Raw genomic sequence first — 24,872 nt, forward strand, 5'->3', positions numbered from 1 at the left:
CCTACTGTTATGAAATATGTTTTTAAATAAATATTATTTGATCTAAATAATCCAAGTGAAACATAAAAGAACTTAATATATGATATATATATTAGTTGCAAGAGAGGTTACCATATAAGCTGAACAGGTTGGGATCAGAGCAAAGATCCTTAGATAGATTGATTGCAGGGTTTCTGCTGGACAAGAGGTAGAGGGTTGTTATTAAAGGTTACCCTTCAGACGAGGCTAACAGAATAAGCACTGGGAAAATGAATATGAGAGAGGAATGTGTTATATGCCTAATGACTCTGGTGAGTATACCAGATGTCTGTACAAAGAAATAGAGTGGGCCAGTACCTCAGAATGTCTTATAATGAGGATTTTACTTTCCAGATGTTAACTGGAATTTGTGGGTTAGTCACTCATACAGACTTTTGTGGATTTATTGGATTGACCTTTTTTACAGCAGCATGTTAGAGAGACAAGAGAAAGCAGCACTCTTGATCTGATTATCAGCAGTGATTCTTCATGCATTAAGACCCTGCAGGTAAAAGACCCACAGGGTGGCAGTGATCACAGTGTGCTGATGTGGAATTTTTCTTAAAGATGTAACTACCATCGGGGGGGCATCTCCATAGCCAGGTGGGAAGGAGCAGCAGTGCGTAGCACACGCTTCTTGATTAGACCAGGGTTCGAGCCCGTCACCACCAAATATGGAGGATGCGGAAAGGTCAGAGAATGACCACCGCATATCCCGGAGCAATATGGCCTTAGTTGCTAATGCTCCTAAAAACCAAATAACAACTACGTTAAAGTGGTAGTAGTTGTAATTTGGTAAAGAGCCACCACTTTTGTGACAATCCTTGAAACTAGTACAAGTCATCCTGGAGGAGCACTGATCATTAATCACCCTTCCAATCTTTACATCATCTGCAAATTTTGACATAACACACTCTACCCTCTCAATGATGTCATTTATGAAAATCAGAAAAACGTCCAAGAATGAAGAATATCCATTAATCATAACCCTCTGCCTCCTGCACTTGAACTTGGAATTTTTCTTGTGATCTCAACATGCTCCAGATCAGGGTGACTTAAGGCACAATTGAGTGGTTCCCCTGAACAGGGTGCCAAAATTTAGGGGGCACAAAATTCCCCGCAAATTCACTGATTTGCTGTAAATTTCAAGTCAGAGAGGGCACACCAAAAAATTTTGCACAGGGCACTGATAGACTGTGGCCGGTTCTGATCCACATTATACAGTAACCTCTCATGATGGCTGATTTAAATGCCTTGCTAAAACACAAATAAACTATGTCAAAATTATTCCTACATCCAGCTCATGAATAACTGTCAAACAGCTAATCAAGTTAGTTAAACATGATTTTCCCTTACCCAAAACCACTTTTGTCCTTCAGAATGCTATTTCAATCTTAATGTTCCTGGAGTGCAGACTTAATCATTTCCTCAAGGATCTTCCAACTTCTGAAGTCAGACTGACTGATCTGTAGTTATCCACTTTGCTATTAGAACTGCCTTCATGTAGTTATCCACTTCACTTTTGGAACTGCCTTTGTATATTAATAATATGTTGGCACTTATCCAAAGAACTCTCTCCAGACTCCAATGCCTTTGTGGATAGCACAGGTGGTAGAACTACCACCCTCACCATAATGGTGAAAAGACCTGGGTTCAAAAGAAGAGGAGGGAGGAGGGGTTATGCTATTAGTTAAGAAACACACAAAATCCAAGGAAGTGCACCAGTTGACATCACTGGACAGTGCAGTGTCGAGTCAGTTTGATGTGACATAAGCATTGTGAGATCAAAATTGAGAGTAGGAGTGTGTTACAGGCCTAATAACTCTGATGAGTATAATAAGAAACTGTATAAATTGGATACAATGATGTGGTCACAAAGGAACTGGATGCAGATAATAACTTTGATATCATATATTTGGATCTTAGAACGGCTTTTGATACTGTTGCACATGGAAGACTGCTGCATAAATTGGAGCAGTGTGGCATTGGAGGCAAATTGCTGCTATGGATAAAGGGATGGTTGAGTGGGAGAAGACAGAGTGTGGTAATCAATGGACACTGCTCATCGTCGACTAATGTTATTAGTGGAGCCCCTCAGAGTTCAGTGTTGGGTCCATTGTCATTTTCTGTATTTATAAATGATATTGATGATGGTATATCAGGCTTAATTTCCAAGTTTGAAGATGATACAAAGATTGACAGGGTTGTTAAGGACACTAATGACAGTATGCTTCTGCAACAGGATCTGGAAAGGTTGAGCAGATGGGCTGAGAGGTGACAAATGAAGTTTAACATTGACAAATGTAAAGTACTACATATGGGAAACAATAACCCCAAAGCAACGTATCAACTCTGTGGTACTACACTGACAGTGGTGGATAATGAAAAGGACCTGGGGGTAATTGTGCAGGCAGATATGAAGGTTTCTGAGCAAGGCAGACAGTCTGCAAGGGTAGCTCATGGTGCCTTGTCAAAGATATACACGAATTTTTCTAGCAGGGATAAGGAGGTGATTATCCCCTTGTATAAGGCAATGGTCAGGCCACACCTTGAGTACTGTATACAGGTCTGGAGGCCTGTTGGAACGAGTACAGAGAAGGGCAACAAAATTAGTGAATGGAACGAAGTGTTGCTCTTACGAAGAAAGGCTTAAGTTTTGCAAATTACAGTGTCTGGAGACTAGGCTCCTTCGAGGTAATCTGATTGAGGTGTGTAAAGCCTTGAATGGTTTGAACATGCTCAATGCTGATGGGATTCTTGCTCAGAATAATCACCTGAGAGGGCATAAATTCAAACTGAGGAAAGACAGTTGTAGGATAGATGTGTGAAAGTTTGCCTTTAGTCAACAGGTAGTTGGTTGGTAGAACAGACTTCCATCCCTTGTTGTGGAAGTTGATAGCCTAAATAAATTTAAGGCTGAGCTGGACAGGTAATTGGAACAAACGGAGGGGTGTAATGGGAGCAGTTTTTTTTTTTTTTTCTTTTTTCTTTTGGCTGATGCTGCATAAGCTTGCTTTCTTGCATCATATGCTTCTACTAATGTTAATTCTAATGCATCAAGTGGACCATCAAAATTAATACGTACATGATGCAAGCAAACTATGAAATAACGAAGCTGGAGACCGAGATGACAACTTACAGGGCGAGACTACATACCAAGTGGTTGGAACGATTCCCGGATATTCTGGTAACCGAACAGTGAATAGCGGAGCTGAGAAAGACCATCATCACAAAGAACCCAATAGCTCCTGCAATCTTGGAAAAAATCAAGCAGGACATGAGCATGAACTACCAAGGATAAAAAAAATGGAACCAGAGGAGGAAGAGCAAGAAGAAATACAACCCTCAGCATCTGAAGTGGAAAGAGACGAGGTCATGATATCCAGAATAGAGGACGAGTGGAAGAAGGCCCAACAGAATTTGAAGAAATGGACCCCACAAAGACTCACGTGATACCGAAGCAGAGGCCAAATAGAACCTTGTGGAGAGTCAGTCACAGACCACCTCAATCGGCACATAATACTGCATTACCTTGACAGCAATGGTGCAACACTGGAGGCCATCCATACAGCCATATAAAGTGCTATATATGGCTGTATGGATGCTATATATCTGGATGCTGTATGGATGCTATATGTAAAGTGCTGCGGTAGCAGCCATGAGAATTAATGGAAGAGAAATGAGAGTCCAACATCAGAAGAACCGAAAACAGAAGGAACACCGGCTAGGGAAAGAAAACTTCAGCAGAAGATAGAAGAATTAAGAGTTAAGATAGGCCAATTGACCCAGTACCAACGGGTAATAGGAGTAAGAAATTAATTGGAAAAGTGAAGAGCATCCTTAATAGGTTGTGGAAGCTGCCGTTATGGAGTAAACCTACAAGAAGTGCTGCAACATGTGCACAGCTTACATCGATTACCACAAGGCCTTCGACTCCTTGCCTCATAGCTGGCTAATATAGGCCAATCACCTGCCTCCCAACAATGTACAAGTTCCTGACCGGCTGCATAACCAGGGGCACCTCCGTAGCCAGTGCATAGCACTTGCTTCTTGATTAGACTAGAGTTCGAGCCCATGACCACCAAATACGAAGGATGCGGAAAGGTCAGGGAATGACCATCGCATATCCCCAGAGCAACATGGCCTTAGTTGCTAACGCTCCTAAAAACCAAATAACAACAACAGCATAACCAACCAGGAAGATATCAGACCACTTGGAGAGCCAGAACATAATGGCCATCCAAGACCAGCAGAAAGGATGCAAGCAGCTGAGCAAAGGATGCAAGGAGCAAACCATAGATGCTGCGGTTATGGAGCAAACCTACAAGAAAATGCCGCAACATGTACACAGCCTACATTGATTACCACAAGGTCTTTGACTCCTTGCCTCATAGCTGGCTAATAGAGGTCCTGAACATTTACAAAGTCAATCCGATAGTGACAAACTTCCTAGACGGAACAATGGCGAAATGGAGTACCACCATTAAGGTCGAAAACATCACAACCAGGCCAAGTCCCATCAGGAGAGTAATTTTTCAGGGAGATGCCCTGAGCCCATTGTGGTTCTGTCTAGCACTTAACCCACTGTCCACCATGCTCAACAGTAGAAACTACGGATATAACCTCAAAGAAGGAAGGAAGCACCTGTACACCCTCACCCACCTGATGTACATGGATGGCATCCAGCTCTATGTGGGAACCGAGAAACACCTCCAGCAACTACTACAGATCACCGAAGAATTCAGCAATGATATCAGGATGGAATTTAGTCTAGACAAATGCAAGACCCACGGATTGCACCAGGGAAAATTAGTCAACCGAAACTACCAGCTGCAGACTGGTAAAAAGATTGAGGGAGAGGACTACAAATACTTAGGGATGATGCAGGCTCAGCAATTACAGCACAAGGAAATTAAGGCCTGCCTGACCGTAAAATATCATCAGAGACTCAGAAGCCTGCTGAAAGCAAAGCTGAATGGAGGGACCACAGTTAAAGCCATAAACACCTATGCAGTCCCAGTGCTAACATACTCCTTCGGGGTCATAGATTGGACTAACACCCAGCTGGAGGATATCGTCAGAAAGACAAGGACAATGATCACCAAGAGCTGCCAACAGCACCCAAAATCTGCTGTGGAGAGACTGAAATTTCCCGGAAAGGAGGAAGGGGCTTGACAGACCTCATTGAGCAACAGAAGACAGTGATACTTAACGTGAAGGATTACTTCCAGAAACACACTGCTTGATTTTGATTTGATTTGATTTGGTAGGTGTTGGCGCATCAGCTTCTGTGGCCATATTGCATCTCCCAAGGTTTTTGCAGTACTTTGATCCAAGCCTGAGGCGGGAATCGAACCCGCGACCTTTGGGTTGCCGGGCAGGTACTTTACCCACTCGGCTAGCCCGGTCGGCACCAGAAACACACTGCAGCACTCCACCAGGCCATAAGGAAAATAGACAAACTGTATACCCCACTCAACCTAAGCGTCCCCCACCCAACCAGAAGGCACAAACGAAGCTAGAAAGATGGGCAGAGAAGACACTCCATGGTAAACACTACAATGATTTCCATCAAGATCACATAGATAAAATTGCTTCGAATGCATGGTTCACGAGCGTGATTATCTTCCCCGAAACAAGGATTCATGCTCGCCATTCAAGATCAGGTAATCAACACCAGGAACTATAGAAAATACATCGCCAAGGAGCCCAGAATGTTTGATGACACATGTCGACGATGCCACCTGGCCTCAGAAACGATCCCACACATCACCGCTGAATGAAAGGTGATCACTCAGACTGAGTACACTCATAGACACGACCAGGTAGCCAGGATAATACATCAGAAGCAAGCAAGGAAATACCAGTTGATCGAAGAAAGTGTACTGTACTACAAGTACGAACCCCAGGCAATACTAGAGACCCCAACCCACAAGCTGTACTGGGACCACGCCATAATAATGGATAGGACAATCCCGCACAACAGACTGGACATAACCCTTGTGGACAAGAAGGAAAAGGCTACCTATCTAATTGACATAACGGTACCGAACACTGGCAACCTCCAGAAAACTCATGCAGAAAAAATCAGGAAGTACACGAACCTAAGACAGGAGATCAAAGAGATGTGGCATATGAAACAAGTAACAACCATCGCGATCATCATGTCAACCACAGGCATGGTGCCAAAGACCCTACATAACAGACAGGAGCGGATTAAGGTCGGTTGAGGCCCTGGGCCCAGAAGAAAATATTGGACCCCTTAAAAAAAAGAGAGAGACGGGGAAAATAAAAATACATGTTAACCAATTTTTTAAATAAATAAAAAATATTATGTACTATTAATGTTTTATTTCCAATAAAATTTGAATATAATATATGTATAATTTAATTAATAATAGCATAATAGTAATCACAAAGTGTTGAACTAATTTGTTGGGGTTTTGTGTGGGCCCTTCAGAAGCCAGGGCCCAGGGCGTGCGGCCGGTGCGCCCGCCGTTAAATACACCTATGATAACAGCCTAGCAGCAATAGGTCATCCAGCGAACACCTACAAGGAACTCCAGAAAGTCGTAATCCTGTACACCTGTAAGATAGTCAGAGTGTTCCTCGATGAACGGTAACACCAGACATAACAACAACCACCTATGTACTTGGTAGCTGTACCTGTCACGAGGTGGAACCCCCAATCAGGGAGAAATAATATAAGAGCAATAATAATATAAACCAAAGGCCCTTATGTGTAGCACAGTTGGTAGTTTCACCATCCTCTCCACACCAGGTTTGTTATGTTTGTTTTTTGGTTTTTAGGAGCATTAGCAACTAAGGCCATATTGCTCCGAGAATATGCGGTGGTCATTCCCTGACCTTTCCGCATCCTCCATATTTGGTGGTCACGGGCTCGAACCCCGGTCTAATCAAGAAGCGTGTGCTATGCACTGCTGCTCCTGTCCACCTGGCTTCAGAGACACCCCCACACCGGGTAGAAAAGACCCCAGTTCGAGTCCCATCAATGATGTGAGGAATTTTTACAGGCCTTTTTTCCTAATGTGACTGAGTTAGCTGGTCTCCGGGCGAGGACAGCAGGGTTTTTTTCTCTTCGGGTAACTCGGATTTTTTTGTCCAGCAAACATAAAATCGATCACAGAACACGTGCAACTTATAGACAGTGTATACGGTAAAATATGGCCTTAGTCACTGATGCTCCTAAAACTCTATTACAACATTATTTTAACATGGAGTGTGCAAATTGGGTCCATTCATAAATATTATTAATCCACAGTGAAAAACATGTCAGAATTCTTCATAAGCAGCAGACAGTAAAATCGCTCTCGTTACTTTACGATTGCATTCGTTTACCCTACTTGAATTTTATGTCTGTAATTAGGGACAAACGAATAAGCAGAAGGTTGAAGAACAGGACCAACCAGTTACTCTTATAACACATCTATCGAACTAAAACTGCACTCTGCACGTTGTGGAGTGAAGTAGATTCAAATCAGCGAAAAATGTGCCTTTGTGCCAGCACATTACCATATGGCCACAATTACTTCCACCAGGAAGGACGTTTGACCTATTAAACAAGTTGCAATCATCATCAGCGATCCTATAAACGGTCTGGGAAGTGTGGATTATCAAAAATATAAAGCCGAAGCAATGCAATAATTTTGTGTGGTCGGCAGTTAATTTAGAGGAGAAACGAGTTTGTCCATCTACTGCATTCATCATCGCACACTGACTGCTGTCTGCTATATTTTCTCGTACACAAAATGGACAACAAACAAGAATGACTCCATTATCACAAGAAAAAATTGGGTAAACTGTGTCGTTCAACTTGGAAAACATTTCTTGTTAGAGGATACAAATCAAGCAACGTGATATTTAACTTTTTACTGTTAACTCTGAACTTCTGTAATGTCCCTTCTCTAATGCCTTACAACACTTTCAGTAGCTAATATTTCCTTATGAAAGTCTTGGTAAAAAAAAAATAATAATAAAAAAAGAAAATAGTTTGTTTTTTTTTTAATTTCAGTATGCCCCCTCGTGGTAGTTCAGTTCGTATAATCATCCCACCCCACACCGGATAATCAAGTCTTGAATTCGAATCCCGTCAGGCACGCGAGAAATTTTTATGGGACTTTTTCACAAAGTAGCTGAGTTAGTCGGTCCCAGGCGAAGACTGCATGGTTTTTTTTTATCCCAGCAACTCGGATTTTTCGCAGCAAACAGCAAATTGACCACGGAACATACGCAATTTACAGATATAATATAAACGGTGCAGTATGGTCCCAGGGGCCCACATCTGGTGAGTATGGGCTTGGCAAATCCAGGGTTCTGAGCTGGATATCATCATTCTTCTCTTTCTTGATGATTCCTTTCTACTTCTGAATCTCTCTCTCTCTCTCTCTCTCTCTCTCTCTCTCTCTCTCTCTCTCTCTCTCTCTCTCTCTCACTCAGGGTAAATTAGAAATTTATTTTTGCCTGAAGAGCAAAAGCCTCAGGCTTCATTGCACCTTATGGCTAATAATAATAAATAATAACGATGTCCATATATATTGCGTGTGTTCTTTAGCTGATTTGCTTGTTTTTCTGAAAGAAAAGTCCAAGTTTCCAGGAGAAGGGGACCTTGCTATGCACGTCTGATACATACTAACTCAGCTACGGAATGAAAACAGCCCATAAAAGTTCCTGGTGTCATTGATGGGATTCGAACCCAGGGCCTTTTCCAATCGAAGTTGAGAGGACGGCGGTTACAATCACTATACTACCGCATATACTGAAAAAAAGCTGATAAAAGTTTTTCCAAGCATGATGGATTTCGAACCCAGACCTTGTATATATGAGGTGTCTGCGTGGGTAGCACAGTGGTATCGTCACCGTCCTCCCCACACCGGGTGGAAAAGGCCTGGGTTCGAATCTCGTCGATGACGCGAGGAACTGTAATGGGTTTTTTTCACTCCGTGGCTGAGTTAGTTGGTCTCAGGCGTAGATAGCAAGGTTTTTCTCCCCAGTAACTGGGTTTTTTTCGTCCAGCAAAACAGGCAAATCAACCATAGAACATACGCAACTTACAGACACAAATACGGGTTAATGTATTTAATTACGGGTAACCCTAAAATAATAATTTGATTTTTTTTTTTTTTTTTTTTGTATATATGAGGTAAAGAGAACTTAAAAGTTTACATCTATTGTTTTATTAAACAATAGATGTAAACATCTAGATTACATACTTTGATAACTGATTAAAACTACATACTTTAACCAAACAAGAATATAACAAGTCAGGACATGTCATGTACGTAGTGTGTTAGAATTCAGGCGCGTTCGATTTTTATTTCTTAAATTGACTGAATTTTTTTTTATTTTCCTGTGATTAATGAAATTGGACGGTAAATAACTAATCTTAACAATTAAACAGATTGGTTGCTTGTTGTAGGGTTTAGGACATATTGCGCCTTATATATAGTACGTAAATTGAATGTGTTTGTGGTCGATTTGCTGTTTGCTGGACGAAAAATTCCAGTTTCTGGGAGAAAAAAACATGCCACTCTCCTCTGAGCCAAACTATTTCTAACTTAAAAAAAAAAAACAGAAAAACAGAAACCATAAAAATTCCTCGCGTGATTGATGGTATTTGTACTCAGGTCTATATATAAGGATAACCATTTTGACATCACTGCACATGCCCAGATGCCCTCGTGGGTAGCACAGTTGGTAGGATCGCCATCCTCCCCACACCCAGTAGAAAAGACCTGATTTCGAATCCGATGACGCAAGGAACTTTTATAGGCTTTTTCACTCGTGGCTGAGTTAGTCGGTATCAGGCGTAGATAACAATTTCTTTTCCCCATAAAATGAGGTTATTCATCTAACAAAAAGAGCAAATCGACCAGAGAACACTCGCAATTTACAGACTGCCCTACTATTAACATTCGGACACCTGCCTTTAGACAAAAAAAAGCTCTTATTGTGTCATTTAATATTTCGTGCTGAAAACTCTTTTGCTTTTATGACAGCCTTCAATCTTCGAGGCATACTCCCAACCACAGTTTTATAAATGTCACGTGATATTTTCCTCCGCTCGACCTTTAACGCAGCCACCAGTTCGGCCTTGTTCTTTGGGTTCTCGACCTGCACGTACCCGACGATCCAATACATCCCAAAGATGCTCAACAGGGTTCAGATCAGCACCCTGGGCTGGTCAATCAAACTTTTCCACACCCATGTCCTCAAACCACTCTGTTACGACCCAAGCAGTATGGCATGGCGTGATGTCTTGCTGATACAGGCCTTCCCCGAAATATTGCCATAATGTTGGAAGTGCATAATTGTCCAGGCTGTCCTGGTATTGCACAGCATTCATGGTTTTGTTGATAACGACTAATCGGCCCAAGCCAAACCATAAAAAGAGTCCCATACCATGACACGGCCTCCACCAAACTTCATTGTTGGGAGAATAGAATCTGGAAGGAACTGTTCCCCCTGGCATTCGCCACACCTAGGAACGGGTATCAGACTGGTAGAGTGCGAACCTCAACTTGTCTGTCCATAAAACTGTTTTCCACTGCTCTACAGTTCAGGATTCGCGCTCCTCACACCATGTTAATCGGCGTCTAGCATTTGCGAAGTTGATTAATGGCTTGTGAACAGCTGCATGGAGTGTCCTTCGTATTGTACTAGTGCTGACATTACTCCCAATACTCTCACACAGGGACTGTGTGACTTGAGACAATAGCAAATTATGATTTGCGCACACAGTTCTTCGCAGAATTCTCTTGTCCCGTTCTGTTAGTTTTCGGGGATTACCAGGGAGATTTTTGGCAGATTCAGTCTCATACCTCTGCCATTTGCATATGATATCACTAACCGTTGATCTAGGGATCCCCAGAGTGACTGCGATATCGCGTACAGAATGGTTGCTTATATGGCATTCTACTATCATTCCATGTTGGAAGTCTGTTAATTCTGTGAACGTGTCATCCTGCATTTCCACTTTTGCAAATATCTGTTCGAAGCCCAGTGTGCATATTTATACCAGGTCTGTGACGTGTTGCATACATAGGATCTGTTTCCCCATCCATGGGTGTCCGGATATTAATGATAGGGCAGTGGTATATGTAAGAAATTTAGATGGGTATATGTAAGAAATTTCTGGGTGACCCTAATGTAATATTTTGGATTATATCAAGTTTGTCACTTCATTAAGCTTTAATGCTGTTCTTCTTTTCTTCTCTGTATCGGGTTTATTAACTTTAGGAGCCATAGCGAGGGGTTTTTAATTTAAAATAAATATAAAACAGCAGCATAATCTGTGATAACAGTACAGAATTCATTTTCAAAATCTGTATGTAAACATCCATTCTCAGTGTGCCATGATTTCAACAGTCTCCTGTAATAAAAAGGCCACGCTAGCTGATTAATCAAATGCGAGTGTACAGTAGTACACTCGTTTGGCTTAGCAGTAGTTCTAGGGGGTATGAGTTGAATAGATGCTGCTCTTGTATTTTCTCTATCTTGTAAAATCCTATGTGATCGTCGAAAAAAGAAGAATGTCTGTATTATTTTTATTTTAATTAGCATCAGTAAGAACTGTACATTTGCTTGCTCATGTACTGCTTAATGACGTCATATTGTACTGTTTCGGATTCTAAAATAATTAAAACAAGCAGAACCCTTTTTTGGTTATTGATATAATAGGGTGCTTATGCGCAAATGAGTTTATAAGGATATAATATAGATACGAATATTATATTCTTCGTTGTGATGGCGATATTGAAATGCACAGTTCTCTGTTGTTGTTGTTGTTGTTGTTGTTGTTGTTGTTGTTGTTGTTGTTGTTGCAGGATTTTAGGAGCATCAGCGACTAAGGCCATATTGCACGGTGTAGACTGTCTGTAAATTTCGTATATCTGTGGTCGATTTTCTGTTTGCCGGACGAAAAAACCGAGTTTCCGGGAGAAAAAACCATGCTACCCGTCGCGTGTGACCAACTAACTCAGCCACATTTTGAAAAAAGTCCATAAAAATTCCTCACGTAATCGAGGAATTTTAAGCAACAGACATGTTAACCCTTTCGTTCAATTGAAGAGATTTTGTTCAATGGCAATCATTCAACTATTGAAATAATCGACTATGGTTCATTCGATTATATTCATCACTGGTTGAGCTATCCCGGAAGCCCTCGATGTAGCACGGTTGATAGGATGGCTGTCCTCCCCCGATGGTGTGGAAAAGACTTGAGTTCGAATCCCGTCGACGAGATGGGAAATTTTTATGGCCCTTTTTCGCAACGTTATTTCACATTAGCGTTGTTAATATTATGACACCACTAGAAAAGCCAGGTAGCGAAATATTACATGATCCTGATTTTTATGGATGGGTTAAGGACGGATACATACCAGTATCCTGATTTTTATTTTTCCCAGCACATCTAGTCATAATATTTTTATATTCTGAATTCGCTGTTTTCCCGGTTTCCATCCATAAATCTGGTCACCCTACACATGCTTCATAACTTAATATTCATCCAAACTTTTTGTAGTACCTATTTCTTCCTGGATCATTAATAAAAATGCAACACATATTTCATGAATCTTCTGTGATTTAATAAAATTAACAAATAGCAACACTTGCAACAGTGTGCAATATACAGTCAACATTTTTGAATGTACTTTACTTATTTCCTCCAGGAGTTTAATAACAATTGAAGGGCATAACGATTTTTCGGCACACTTTACTAAGGATATATATTGCCTCATTGTTCTGGCTCTTGGCGCCCTTAAAGAATGCACCCCAGGCAAGGACCCTGCTAGCCCGTACCTTAATCCGGCACTGAGTAAACTGATAACAAAAACGAAGTCATCAAAAGCAATCACTTCATATGTGCAAATCGACATTTCTCTTCAGTGCATCAGCCATATTACCCATTAATTTCTCCAATCAGGACACTGCAACAAATAAATCAAATAAATCAAATAAATCATACACTTATGAGCCAAAACATCATGACCACCTACTTAATATCATGTTGGTCGTCTATGTGCAGCCAAAGCAGCTCGTACCCGGCGGGGTTTGGACGCTACAAGATTTCTAAATGTGTCTTGTGGTATCTGGTACCAACACGTAACCAGCAGATCCTTTAACTCCTGTTTCGTGATTCAAACGCCGCAGATCGGAGTTACAGTTCCAACACAAACCACAGATGTTCGATGCGATTGATGTCTGGGGATTTTGGAGGCTAGGGCAATACTGGAAGTCTTCTTCATGTTCTGCTAGCCATACTCGAACAATCCGGGCGGTGTGGCATGGCGCATTATCCTGCTGAAAGACGGCACCGCCAGAGGAGAAGACCGTTGCCATGAAAGTGTGTACCTGGTCAGCAATGATGTTTAGGTAGGTGGTAGACGTCAGAGCGTCTGGCACATGGATGCCTGGACACAGGGTATCCCAGCAGAACATCGCCCAAAGCATGACACCGCTGCCACCGACTTTTTTTCGTCACATGGCCCATCCAGGCACCATCACTTCCCCAGGTAAACGAGGCACACGTACCCGGCCATCATGGTGCAACAGGAAACGTGATTCATCAGAAAAGAAGAATGTATTTGCTCTTCTCCTCTTCTTGCCTCCCCATATTTTCACTGTCGTGGGGCATGGGCATGCCCCACTGAAAATTGGGGGGTCACCTTCCTATCCGACCCCTCTTCTTCCTATTTCATCCCCCCGTCTTCACCCTCCCTCCCATCACTTTCTCATGTACAGCGACTGCCCCACATGTCCAAATTTAAATCACATCAAATTTTGCCCGACCTTTTAGGCTCTCTAGAAATACTTCTTTCAGCGTAAAACCCCACGCAGTGCTTTCTAAATGCAATTTTACTTAAATCAACAGTGATAACTCCAACCTTTATTTTAGGTCCTAGTCACCGAAATCCCAGGAAAGTAAGTGGCAGGACCTGCCAGAGTATAATTAGTCTCTTGGTACACCCGGCAGGCGTCCCCGTCGGGTCCCACTGGGGGCCCGGCAGCCAACAGGCCGGATGAACAATGGGCACAACAAACTACATACCACATGACCCATACACTATTTTTAAACCTCTGGCATAGACAAGGTACTGTCACTCGATACATAGAACATCCGCGGAGATGGGAGAAATCCCTGGAGCCGTCAGACCCTCAACATACCTATACCTATGGAAATGATATACATCATTTCCACGAGGAGATGCCGTGATAGGTGAATATGGTGCTGGCCAGGCTAATCTCGCTGGTCATAATATTTTGGCTCATCGGTGTGTATTCCAGCACCTAAAATGAATTCTTATGAGCAACTTCTAAATGTTTATTTAATATTTATTTTTTCTAACAAAGTGCACCTAGAAGAGACTCTGCAGATGCAACTGTACAGATGGCTCAGGATTTTTTTATTGGAGTTATGTGAAGTTGAATAACATCTATGAAAAGCTTCTTCCAGGTGCATGTTGCTATAAAAGTTAGTATTATCAAGAGCCAACAGAGACCCCATAGAAAATTAAATAGAATGTAGGACTTGGACCTTCTTCATGGGTTATACTCCGGAAGCTACTAAACTGTACCCTCCCCCCTCAACGTAAGGGGCTATAGTAATAAACAGTATGGACCATTCTTTGGGAATATACCACACCCAACTGTGTCCATGTGATGCCACACTGTATAATGTGATTCTCCATTCCACTTTCGTTGGAGGATAGTGTACATATACACTATCCTCCAGCGAATAATATATACATTATACTGTAAAAAGATATGGACACCCCTGAAATCTTGGGAAAATCTTGCCATCCACTTGAAGAACAAGCAGCTGCCTTCATGGCAGAAGCAAGCACATCAACGAAATATAGCAGATGATTCGAGACAGTAAGCTTAGCGACTTCCAACAGGAAAAATCATACAATGCCATATTAGCACCCTAATCGTGCCATTTCAATAAAACTTTCACACCTTGGATCAGCAGTGGTAGCTGAACCAAATAGAAATTTTTAGGCAGACAGCAGAAATTAGTGGAAAGAGACCAGAGGGGTCCTTGAAGATCTTGTCAGTCCTCACGGAATACACTCATTCAAGAGTTCAGATAGATATAGGCTAGAATAAATGATATTAGTACAAGACTGAGCGAAACAAAAGGATACTCTTCTTTTGCAATTCGTAGAACCTTACCAGGTTCTACGATTTGCAGCGTCTGAAGACTGCGCACCAGCAAGAAAATATGATTGAGATGTTTAAGGCATTGAATGGATTGAGCAAGTTTAATGCCGATGAATACCTTCCTCTTGATCAGACGCCTAAAATGGAGCATAAATTCAAATTGAGGAAGGATGGTTATAGGAGAAATTTGCGAAGTTTGCCTTCAGTCAGCAAGTGGTTAATTGTTGGAACAGACTTCCATCTGTTGCTATGGAAGTAGATAGAATAAATTCAAGGAAGGACTAAACAAACTGTTAGAGGGAATGGGCAGGTGATTGCGTTCTTGCATCGTTTTCCCACTACTAATATTAATACTAATACTAAAGACCGATACGTACAGAATTACAGAGTTGTATCAAATTAACCGAACAGCTGCAACACAAACTGAACATAGCAGCTTACAATATATATCCCATCTGCGAAGTTTGGCAAAGGTACTGTCGCCATCTGGGGTTATTCGTCATGGTCTCCAAGCCAAAACAATCAAAATATCATCCCAGGAACTATGAGTTCCATGCAGTACACTGAGATTCTGGACAATTCTGCTTTTGCTAAACTGTGTTAGCAATATGGGAAGGACTTTTGTGTTTCGACATGACAATGCACCATATCATGCTGGGTAACCTGTCGTGACTGGTTTGAAGACACTGGTGTGCAAAAACTTCACTTGTTTGCCCAGAACTTTGACTTCAACCCTCATTGAACGCTTTTGGGATGAACAAGAATGTTGGTTTCGGGTTAGGCCAACACGTCTGCAATTAGTAGCAGCTGAGTTGTGTTGAAGGAGGAATGGACCAAAGTAACGCCTTCCTCTTATCAAAAATTGGTTTGCAGTCTACAGATGAGAATGCTGTGTGTAGTCAGGGCCAACGAGGTGGAGGGAGTTGTTTATTTCAGTAGAGTGATATGTGGGCTGGTAGAGAACCCATGCTGGTTCTCGATTTCCGTGTGCAATTAAGGCACATAGGTTTTTATTGTTGTAGGCGCATCAGCGACTCAGCCATATTGTGCCGTGCCATGTATAATATGTGTGTAAATTGCGTGTGTTCTATAATCAATGTGTTGGTTTGCTGGAAGAAAAACCGGTGTTTCCGGAAGGAAAAACCATACTAGCTTTGCCTGAGACTGACTGAAGCCACGTTATGAAAAAGACCCAGAAAAATTCCTCAGGTCGTTGACGGGATTCGAATTCGGGTCTTTCCCACCCGGTGTGTGGGAGGATGGTGATTATACGTAGTACCCACGAGGGCACGCATACAGCGGAGGACATTATTAAATGTATCAAGAGCAGGTTATTTGAAACAAAATTATCGACATAAACTTTCCATATATTATTATTATTATATTATTTTTCCCTAATTGAGGTTCCACCTCGTGATGAGCATTGCTACCAAGTACACAAGGTGGTTGTTATGTCTGGTGTTACTCGGTCGAGGAACTCTCTGACTGTCCTACAGGTGTTCAGGATTGAGACTTTCTGGAGTTCCTTGTAGGAGTTCTCTGGGAACCCTATTGCTGCTAGGCTGTTATGTAGGGTCTTTGGCACCATACCGGTGGTTGATACGATCGGGATGGTCCTTACTTGTTGCATATACCACATCTCTTTGATCTCGTGTCTTAGGTTCGTGTACTTCCTGATTTTTTCACCATGGGTTTTCTGGAGGTTGCCAGTGTTGGGCACTGCTATGTCTATTAGACAGGTAGCTTTTTCCTTCTTGTCCACAAGTATTATGTCCGGTCTGTTGTGCGGAATTGTCTTATCCGTTATTATGGCGCGGTCCCAATACAGCCTGTGGGTCGGGGTCTCTAGTACTGCCTGGGGTTTGTACTGGTAGTAAGGTACTTTCTTTGATCAACTGGTAGTATTGGTATTATTAATAATAATAATAAGTTTGATCAATTTATTATTATTGTTAGTCATATGGTGCAAAGAAGCCTGAGGCTTTTACTGCACCGGCCAAAAAAAAAAACAATTTCTGAATTACCCTGAGAGAGAGAGAGAAAAATGATGGCACACGCAGGGTCCAGCTCAGGACCCTGGATGTGCCCAGCCCATACTCACCAGATGTGAGCTATGAGACTGCCAACCATCCACTAAAGTTTGGCAACTATATAACTTCCTAGGTTCTAAGACAGCCACCAAAAATTAAGTCGTAAAATGCATAATGAGATTATAAAAACCTCCTGCTACTAGGTGGCTATCTCGGTTTATAAAAAAAAGAAAATGTTAAGCACATAATGTTAATAAAAAAGGATCATTCACAATAATTTCCAAAAATGTTAATTATAGGAAAGAGTCAACGGAGGGGGAATTAAAAACTAGGTCATAGCGTAAGCTTTCATTTTCATACTTGAGTGAACTTCAGATCTTCGCTTTGATTCAGATCTGCTGGACTGTGAAATGTTCTACAAAACTGGTGGCTAAACATCGTGTTTACTAGCCTACGGAAATGCATAAACATAGCCTTCAGCCGTTTCATTTGATGAATTCAACGAACACTAGCGTGTTACCCTTCCTGCGGGGAATCCTGCGCTTTTGATGTTGAAATTTTATTCCCGTTTTGCTTATGTGTAATTCACGTCACGTAATATTACCATAATGACCTTGAGTTGTCTCGGAAATGTCTTCAGTCAGCTATATTCGTTCTGAGAACTGCAACAGGAACAAGGTTAAATCTTTAATACCTATTCTGCTCTGCACCACTTCAAAATATAGCCATTATGTTAACAAACGACTGGAGATGGTACCTCGCCAGAAGCATTGTACAGGCTAACGCACACCCACTGGGCAAAAAATTAGAAACCTTTATTCAATATCTAGCAAGACCACCTTTTTGCCTGAAATTACAACCCGTACACGTAATGGCATGAATTCCATTAGGTGTCTGAGTGGGACTAGCTCCAGTTTTACCATCCTTCCATCAGGATATTTGTCAGCTGATGAATTACAGTCGGTAGAGAACTGCGAAATCGAATTCGAATTGCCATATCCACCACATCTCAGACATTCTCAACTGGATTCTGATGTGGAGAATCAGACAGCTAGGGCAGATGTTGGAAAACTTGGGAATGTTCTTCGAACTATACAGATATAATATTTGCACGGTGGATAGTTGCCTTGAAGGAATCCATCGCAATCCCATATAATAGAATTAAATAGAAGTAACACGACCTTCTAACGTTATGAGCGGATCCAGCCCATATCAACAGAACATACTATGATACTATCTACAGCAGCTTCAGTAATGAACACGAGACAGTCTGGACGCATGGCTTCATGAATGTAAAAACATTTTCACCCTACCATCAGCGCTAAAAATAAAAGTGTAAATCGATAATTTTCAGATTGCATGATCTTTTTCCACACTGTTCTCTCCAGTGGAATCTTTCGACTTGTTCTATCAGATTCTTCAACAGTTGCCCAGAGTTCAGTTGGAAATATGTCTTTTTTTGCCTAAATTAAATTTTCAGTCATTTGCTGCATAATAGAGCTATCCTGATGCACAATTCGCTTTAAATTTCTACGATCTCGTTCTTAGAGTACTTACTTTCTACCATATTTCTTCCTTTTAGCGCTGCATTCCCCTTTCGTCTTCCACTGATTGTATGTTTTTGAGATGGTTGCTTTCGACAGTTTCTCAATTGTGCAGTAAGAAATTCTGAAATTGTACAGAAAGCATGCAATATTTCTTTGATACCAAGAAGCTTGTGTTCATACCATTCAACAACTTAGATTTGCATACCGCAAGTTCAATTATCTGTTGACAATTGCAATAGGTTTCTAATTTTTTGGCCAGTGAGTTGTTGTTGCCTATGTTTCCAGTATGAAACTATTCTTATGAACTTTTATAAAAAAAATCACACCCGGTTCACAAGATCGTGCCTTGAGTCGATCATTTCGGAGAAACAAAACAAACCACCATGGAATTCGGTTCCTAAAATAATCGAAAATTTGCTCTTAACATCAAATAAAAATATAAACTTTCGGAAATGAGAAGATAATTAGGCAATCTTCTCTGACATACCTGAATCAGCACTGATAATTTATAACAATTAGTGCTTGTCGTTCCATCCACCAAAGACAAATTCAGCCAGTTGAAAAGTGTGTCATGTGAAGATATGCTTACCAGTTCTTTTTCCTGGTTTACTTGTAGTACTCCAAAGGTCTTTACGTTTCACATACTGTCAACCAGAACTAATTAACTCAAATTTCAACCGATTAGCTTCTCGTTCCTTCCTTAGTAATTACTGGAGAACAGCCTCATCTAACTCATGTGTATTATGTTCATAAATTGTGCTCTATGGTCAGTTTGCCTGTTTGCTGGACGAATCATTCCAGTTTGGGGAGGAAAAAAAACCTTGCGATCCTTACTTTGGATCGACTAACTCACATAGGGGAGTGATAAAAACCAATAAAAGTTCCTCACACCGTGGATAGGATCCGAAGCCGGACCTTTTCTACCCGGTGTGGGAAAGATGGTGATTATAACCACTGCGCTTCCGCGAGGACGGTGCTGCTAACATGCTGGACTATGTTTATAATGTTTTTTCTGAAATGCAAAATCGCACTGGATGAAATTTCGGATCGATCTTCAGCTAGAACTCAATGTCAGCCCAATGAACGGCCTCATCCAAGTTCTAATCGTCCAAAACAATTCTATCAAGAATAGGGAACGTGAAAATGATGTTGGTTGCATTGAATAACAAGGAAAAAGAATTTCAATAGACATATGGTGATTTAGTGTATTTTTAACGCTGATTTCTCATATGCATCAAGGTTTTCCTAACACCCTCAGTTCGCAAGATATTGCATATTTTAACTTTCACATCCTTCGATTTTAAGTCTGTCTCTTCACATTAATTGAACTGCTCTTCTAAAGTCAGGGGTCTAAGCTAAGGTTGACAGAAACCTTAGCTTCACGCCACATCTCGGCTACCTTAGAACAAAATGCTTGTACCCCTGGCCCAATAGCCGACGATCATGCCTTTTTCCAGGTCTGATAAGGTCGCCTGCTTTGCCCATGACAGAGGTGTTCACGAATGCCGAACATCAAGCCTTATATGGTTGCGGTGTGTGAACTTGACACGTGCGCTGTATGAATTCGCTAGGCGTGTGTGATGTCTGTATTGAGGGGTAGTCATAATATTCTGACTGGACTCTGTATTTATGAAATTATTCTGTACGCCTCTGCTTACAGTCGCTGTAACTGGAAGTCTGTGCAGCCCTCTACCATGCCAGTACTTCTGAACTTAACATTAGGTTTCCAGGAACCTGTACGCAGAATTTTTTTTTTTTTTTTTTCAGAACGTCCCCAGTTTTTTAGAAATCTCTCTCTGTGCAAGCAGAAATGCTACCTGCAAGTTCTTCCTAAAGATGGGCAAACTTTTTGAATGGCTTCAAAGTGAGCAAGTGAGAACGGGTAATGTAGGCGTCAAATTGAAATATGAACACTGTCATCATTTGCATTACTGAACAGAAATCTGAAATGCTTCATAACGATGAATACATTAAACAGAAATGATATTTATAAGAAATGGCATTTGTGACCTATATCAGTATAAAATGTATACCGAAAATGTCTACCTTTCACACTATAGAAACACTATTTCACACTATTTTTGCCCTATACTTTTAAGTTTCATTGGCCCATTCAGTTACTTAACTGAGCACTGCGTTTCTAGTTTACGGTGGTATATGGAACATTTTCAGTGGAGAAACAAATCAATGGTCCATCCGCAAAACTATTATTATACAGGGTGCTTGCAAAGTCCTTTCCCACTTTTAAAAATTAATAAGTCAAAAACTATAGGTCATATAGAAAAGTGGTTTTTACATTTACTTGTAATTCTCTGCAATCAGTATATGTGGGCGTTTTTAAACAATCTTCTTCTTCTTTATCTTCGCCTTCTTCCCACATTTATATGGGGTCGGCATTTCCATCCTTAATTCTTTCCCTCCATTCCTCCCTGTCCTGGGTTTCCTCTCGCCTCCATCCTCTCTCTTTTAAATCCTCTGCCACCTTGTCCTTGCACCTCAGCTTAGGTCTCCCCCTCTTCCTCTTTCCTATCACCTCCAACTTTTTGCACCTCTTCCTCACATACTCCTCACTTCTTCGTTCCACATGTCCAAGCCACCTCAACCTAGATTCCTGCATTTTTTTTACTCAGAGGCCCACCTTAACTGTACCTCTGATGTAGTCATTTCTTATCCTGTCCTTCCTCGTCACACCATACATCCATCTTAGCATCCTCATCTCCGCCACATCCATCTTCTCCTGGGCCCTTGTAATCGCTCATGTCTCAGCACCGTACATCAATGCGGGTCTAACCACAGTTTTATACAATCTTCCCTTCATTCTGCAATTTACTTTCTTATCACACAGCACCCCACTCATCTTTCTCCAGTTCAACCATCCACATTGCACTCTATGCTGTATTTCTGCACTCAATCCTCCATCCCTCTCAACGCTCGATCCCAGATACTTAAATTTCGAAACTGATGGTAGCTTTTCCTCCTGCAGTTTTATAGCGCTCTCATCGTCTCCATTCAATGCCATATATTCTGTCTTTGTTCTACTTATCCTCATACCTGTCTCTCTCCCAACGCTTTCTTCCATTCCTCCAATTTCTTCTCTACCTTTCCTTGAGATGGTTCGCACAGTACGATATCGTCCGCGAACAGCATACTCCATGGTGCTGTACTCTTCACGTCTCTCACCAACACATCCATTACCAGATCGAACAGATGGGCTGAGAGCTGATCCCTGGTGCAGTCCAACTACTACAGAGAACCCCACTTAGGTGTTTTTAAACGATAATAGTCCAAATTTTGATAATTAATTCATTAAGCTGTTGTACACGCAGAAACATAGTGGCAACTGCTCAAAGATACGTCTGTAGTCGCTTTCGTTGAAGTTTTCAAGGCATGAATGAAATATCAGCCGGGGCTGAAGTTATCACAACTGGATTGCGATCAGATTTTATTACTCAAAGAACAAGTAATAGAATCTGATGGAAAGTGCGGTCAGTGATGGTGTTTTCTCAACCCAAATTATCACTTTCATAGCACAATCGTTCTGCGACCTCAGGAATCTAATCTACCAAGCCCAAACTATTAAGAATTCATATATACAAGTATATAGATGACCGAGCATTGTTGACTAATCGACAAGGTCACTTAACTGCCTCAGCGTATTAATTGCAATCTAGATTCTTGGTTTGGGAATATGTAAGGATCTTTAGGGCTACAACGTCAAGATTTTTCTATCTTCACGACGAAGTAGAAGACCATCATGAGCAAACACTGGAATTCTCCGATCCCTGAGTCATTCCTTTTTAAAAAGAAAATAAAAGTTTATTGGAGTGAACAAATCACTTAGCCTTTTAGTAGGCAAATTTCGAACTAATTTTTAACTATAAAAGAAAAACCCACATATATTGATTACAATGCAGAAAACTGCAATTATTATAAAACCTTTTTCTCCGTTATGTTTTTTTTTTTTTCCTTCCCCGTGACGGATACTGAGACCAAGTACCACAGGGGCTCACATCTGGTGAGTATGGGCTTGGCACACCCAGTGTCCTCAGCTGTATATCATCATTCTTCTCTTTATTGGTGATTCCCTTCTACTTCTGACTTTCGTTTTCTCTCTCTCTCTCTCTCTCTCTCTCTCTCTCTCTCTCTCTCTCTCTCTCTCTCTCTCTCAGGGTAACTTGGAAATTTTTTTTTTTTTTTTTTTTTTTTGGCTGATGCAGCATAGGCTTCAGGCTTTCTTGCATCATGTGGCTAATAATAATAATAACGTGCATAGGGTGGTTGTTTGTGTCCGGTTACTATTACTATTGTTATTATTACTATTGGTTTATTGTTATTATTATTTTAGCTTTATACTGCATCGACACTTGATTCCTGGACTAAATTTTGAGTTGAGTTAGGAAAATTACCCTAATAAATAAATAAATTAGGCCTGACGTAGCCCAGTGGTCAGGAGCGAGAGTGCATAGCACGCGTTCCTTGAGTGGACCGGGGTTCAAGCCCGTGACTACTAAATACGATAAATATTTGTATTGACGATTTATTGTAAACTCTACTGACTTGGTTGTCGTGCCGGAGTATAAACAGAAAATTTATTTTATTTTAAATTATTTATAGTAATAATAAATCATAAATAATAAATAATAAATCATAAATCATAAACGACAAATACTCATCCAAAGCACGTGAACCAAGATATCGTTTGCATTTCCTACTCTCCTAAAATCAGCTCTATTAAAAAACAAATTAAAATCTTTATAAATTATTAATTTATAAACGATTATCATAAATAATATTTATAGCGTAGTTGACAATTCTGTATATGAAGTCTCATTTATAAATTATTTACTTTATTGGTCGACGCTTGAGGTCGCTCTACAATCCAAATAATGGAATTAAAGTTTTGAAAATAATATGCAATATAGATTACTCAAGAAATGAGTTATTTCTTGAGTCGAAATAAAACTCATAATTCAAGAAATGAGTTATTTCTTGAGTAGAAATAAAACTCATAATTCAAGAAATGAGTTATTTCTTGAGTAGATCGAAGATTCTCTTTAAATGTGTGCTGAATTCAGTAAATGCTCAAGTAAATGCCAAATGCTCACTGACATTAGAAACTGGTTTTGCAAGTGTGCATTATACGTGTGTATTACTTCCTTCCTGCTTACAAGCAGTACAAACAACGTGAATAACGGATGACATTTGAAATCCTTTTAGTCAGAAAGGGGCTTACACCGGCGTTCCATTACAAAAATCTCTACAGGTCTCAAAATATGCAAAAAATAACCCAAAATTTAAAGAAGATCTTCACACCTAAGCCCAATGAAAATCGCTGCTGGATGCAAAATTACAACGCCAAATTAATGTGAAATGAAAATACGTTTTCAAGGTCGAAGATCAAACAACGTTCACAAATTCAAAAATAAATGGATATTTTCTCTCTCATATATTTATATAAATATTCTTGGACTACTATAATTAAGTTTAACAAGAAAGTTAAGACCATGAAATTGCTTACCGGAAGATAATTTTTTCTGCACAACATGGCAAGTGTCATCGAAGCCACCGACTGGGCTCAAGTGGAAACAACAGCAGCAGTAGCAGCAGCATATGTAGGCTAAACAGAACAAGTCTGATGTTCGTGCAGCCCCCATGGTGACGTAACCACGCTCCATAACTGAGCTTTTACAGGTTTTTTCTCGTGACCTCATTTCTTACTGTTTACTAATAAAATTGCTTTGTACTAATTGCATTGTTTTATTAATTAGAACACCGTAGGCATTACGTGAATGTAACGTTTACTTTTGATGGCATGGAGCTCATTAATTTTTTTTTTCATTTCAATGTTTATTTTCAGATAAGATGAAGAATCAAAAAAAAAATGTTGATTAAAATAATTTATGCTATTATTGCAGTCTCTCAGTAACTGAAATATTTTCGGAGCAGCTTATGCTCAAATTATTTTTGAGCATAAAAAGGCGGGTAATAATTCATAATTTATATATATATAGTTCAAAGTATTTTATTATTTTTTTTTGGCGGGCTCCAGGGTTTCCCCTATATATATATATATATTAAAATAATAATAATAATA

The 24,872-nt window shown here is 40.6% G+C and overlaps 1 protein-coding gene across 1 annotated transcript in view; it reads right to left on the reverse strand.

Moving 5' to 3' along the window:
- LOC150087736 (carnitine O-acetyltransferase-like) overlaps positions 1-24,406 on the reverse strand; it is an 83,667-nt gene extending 59,261 nt beyond the window's left edge. The window contains exon 1 of the mRNA XM_090369188.1: positions 24,297-24,406. Coding sequence (XP_090225314.1) covers positions 24,297-24,335 — 39 coding nt within the window. The 5' untranslated portion in view covers positions 24,336-24,406. The remainder of the gene's footprint in view (positions 1-24,296) is intronic.
- Positions 24,407-24,872: the final 466 nt, after the last annotated feature.

The sequence above is a fragment of the Mastigoproctus giganteus genome, chromosome 3 (assembly GCF_048544385.1).
Source record: "Mastigoproctus giganteus isolate SK-2022 chromosome 3, ASM4854438v1, whole genome shotgun sequence".
Taxonomy (NCBI): Eukaryota; Metazoa; Arthropoda; class Arachnida; order Uropygi; family Thelyphonidae; genus Mastigoproctus; species Mastigoproctus giganteus.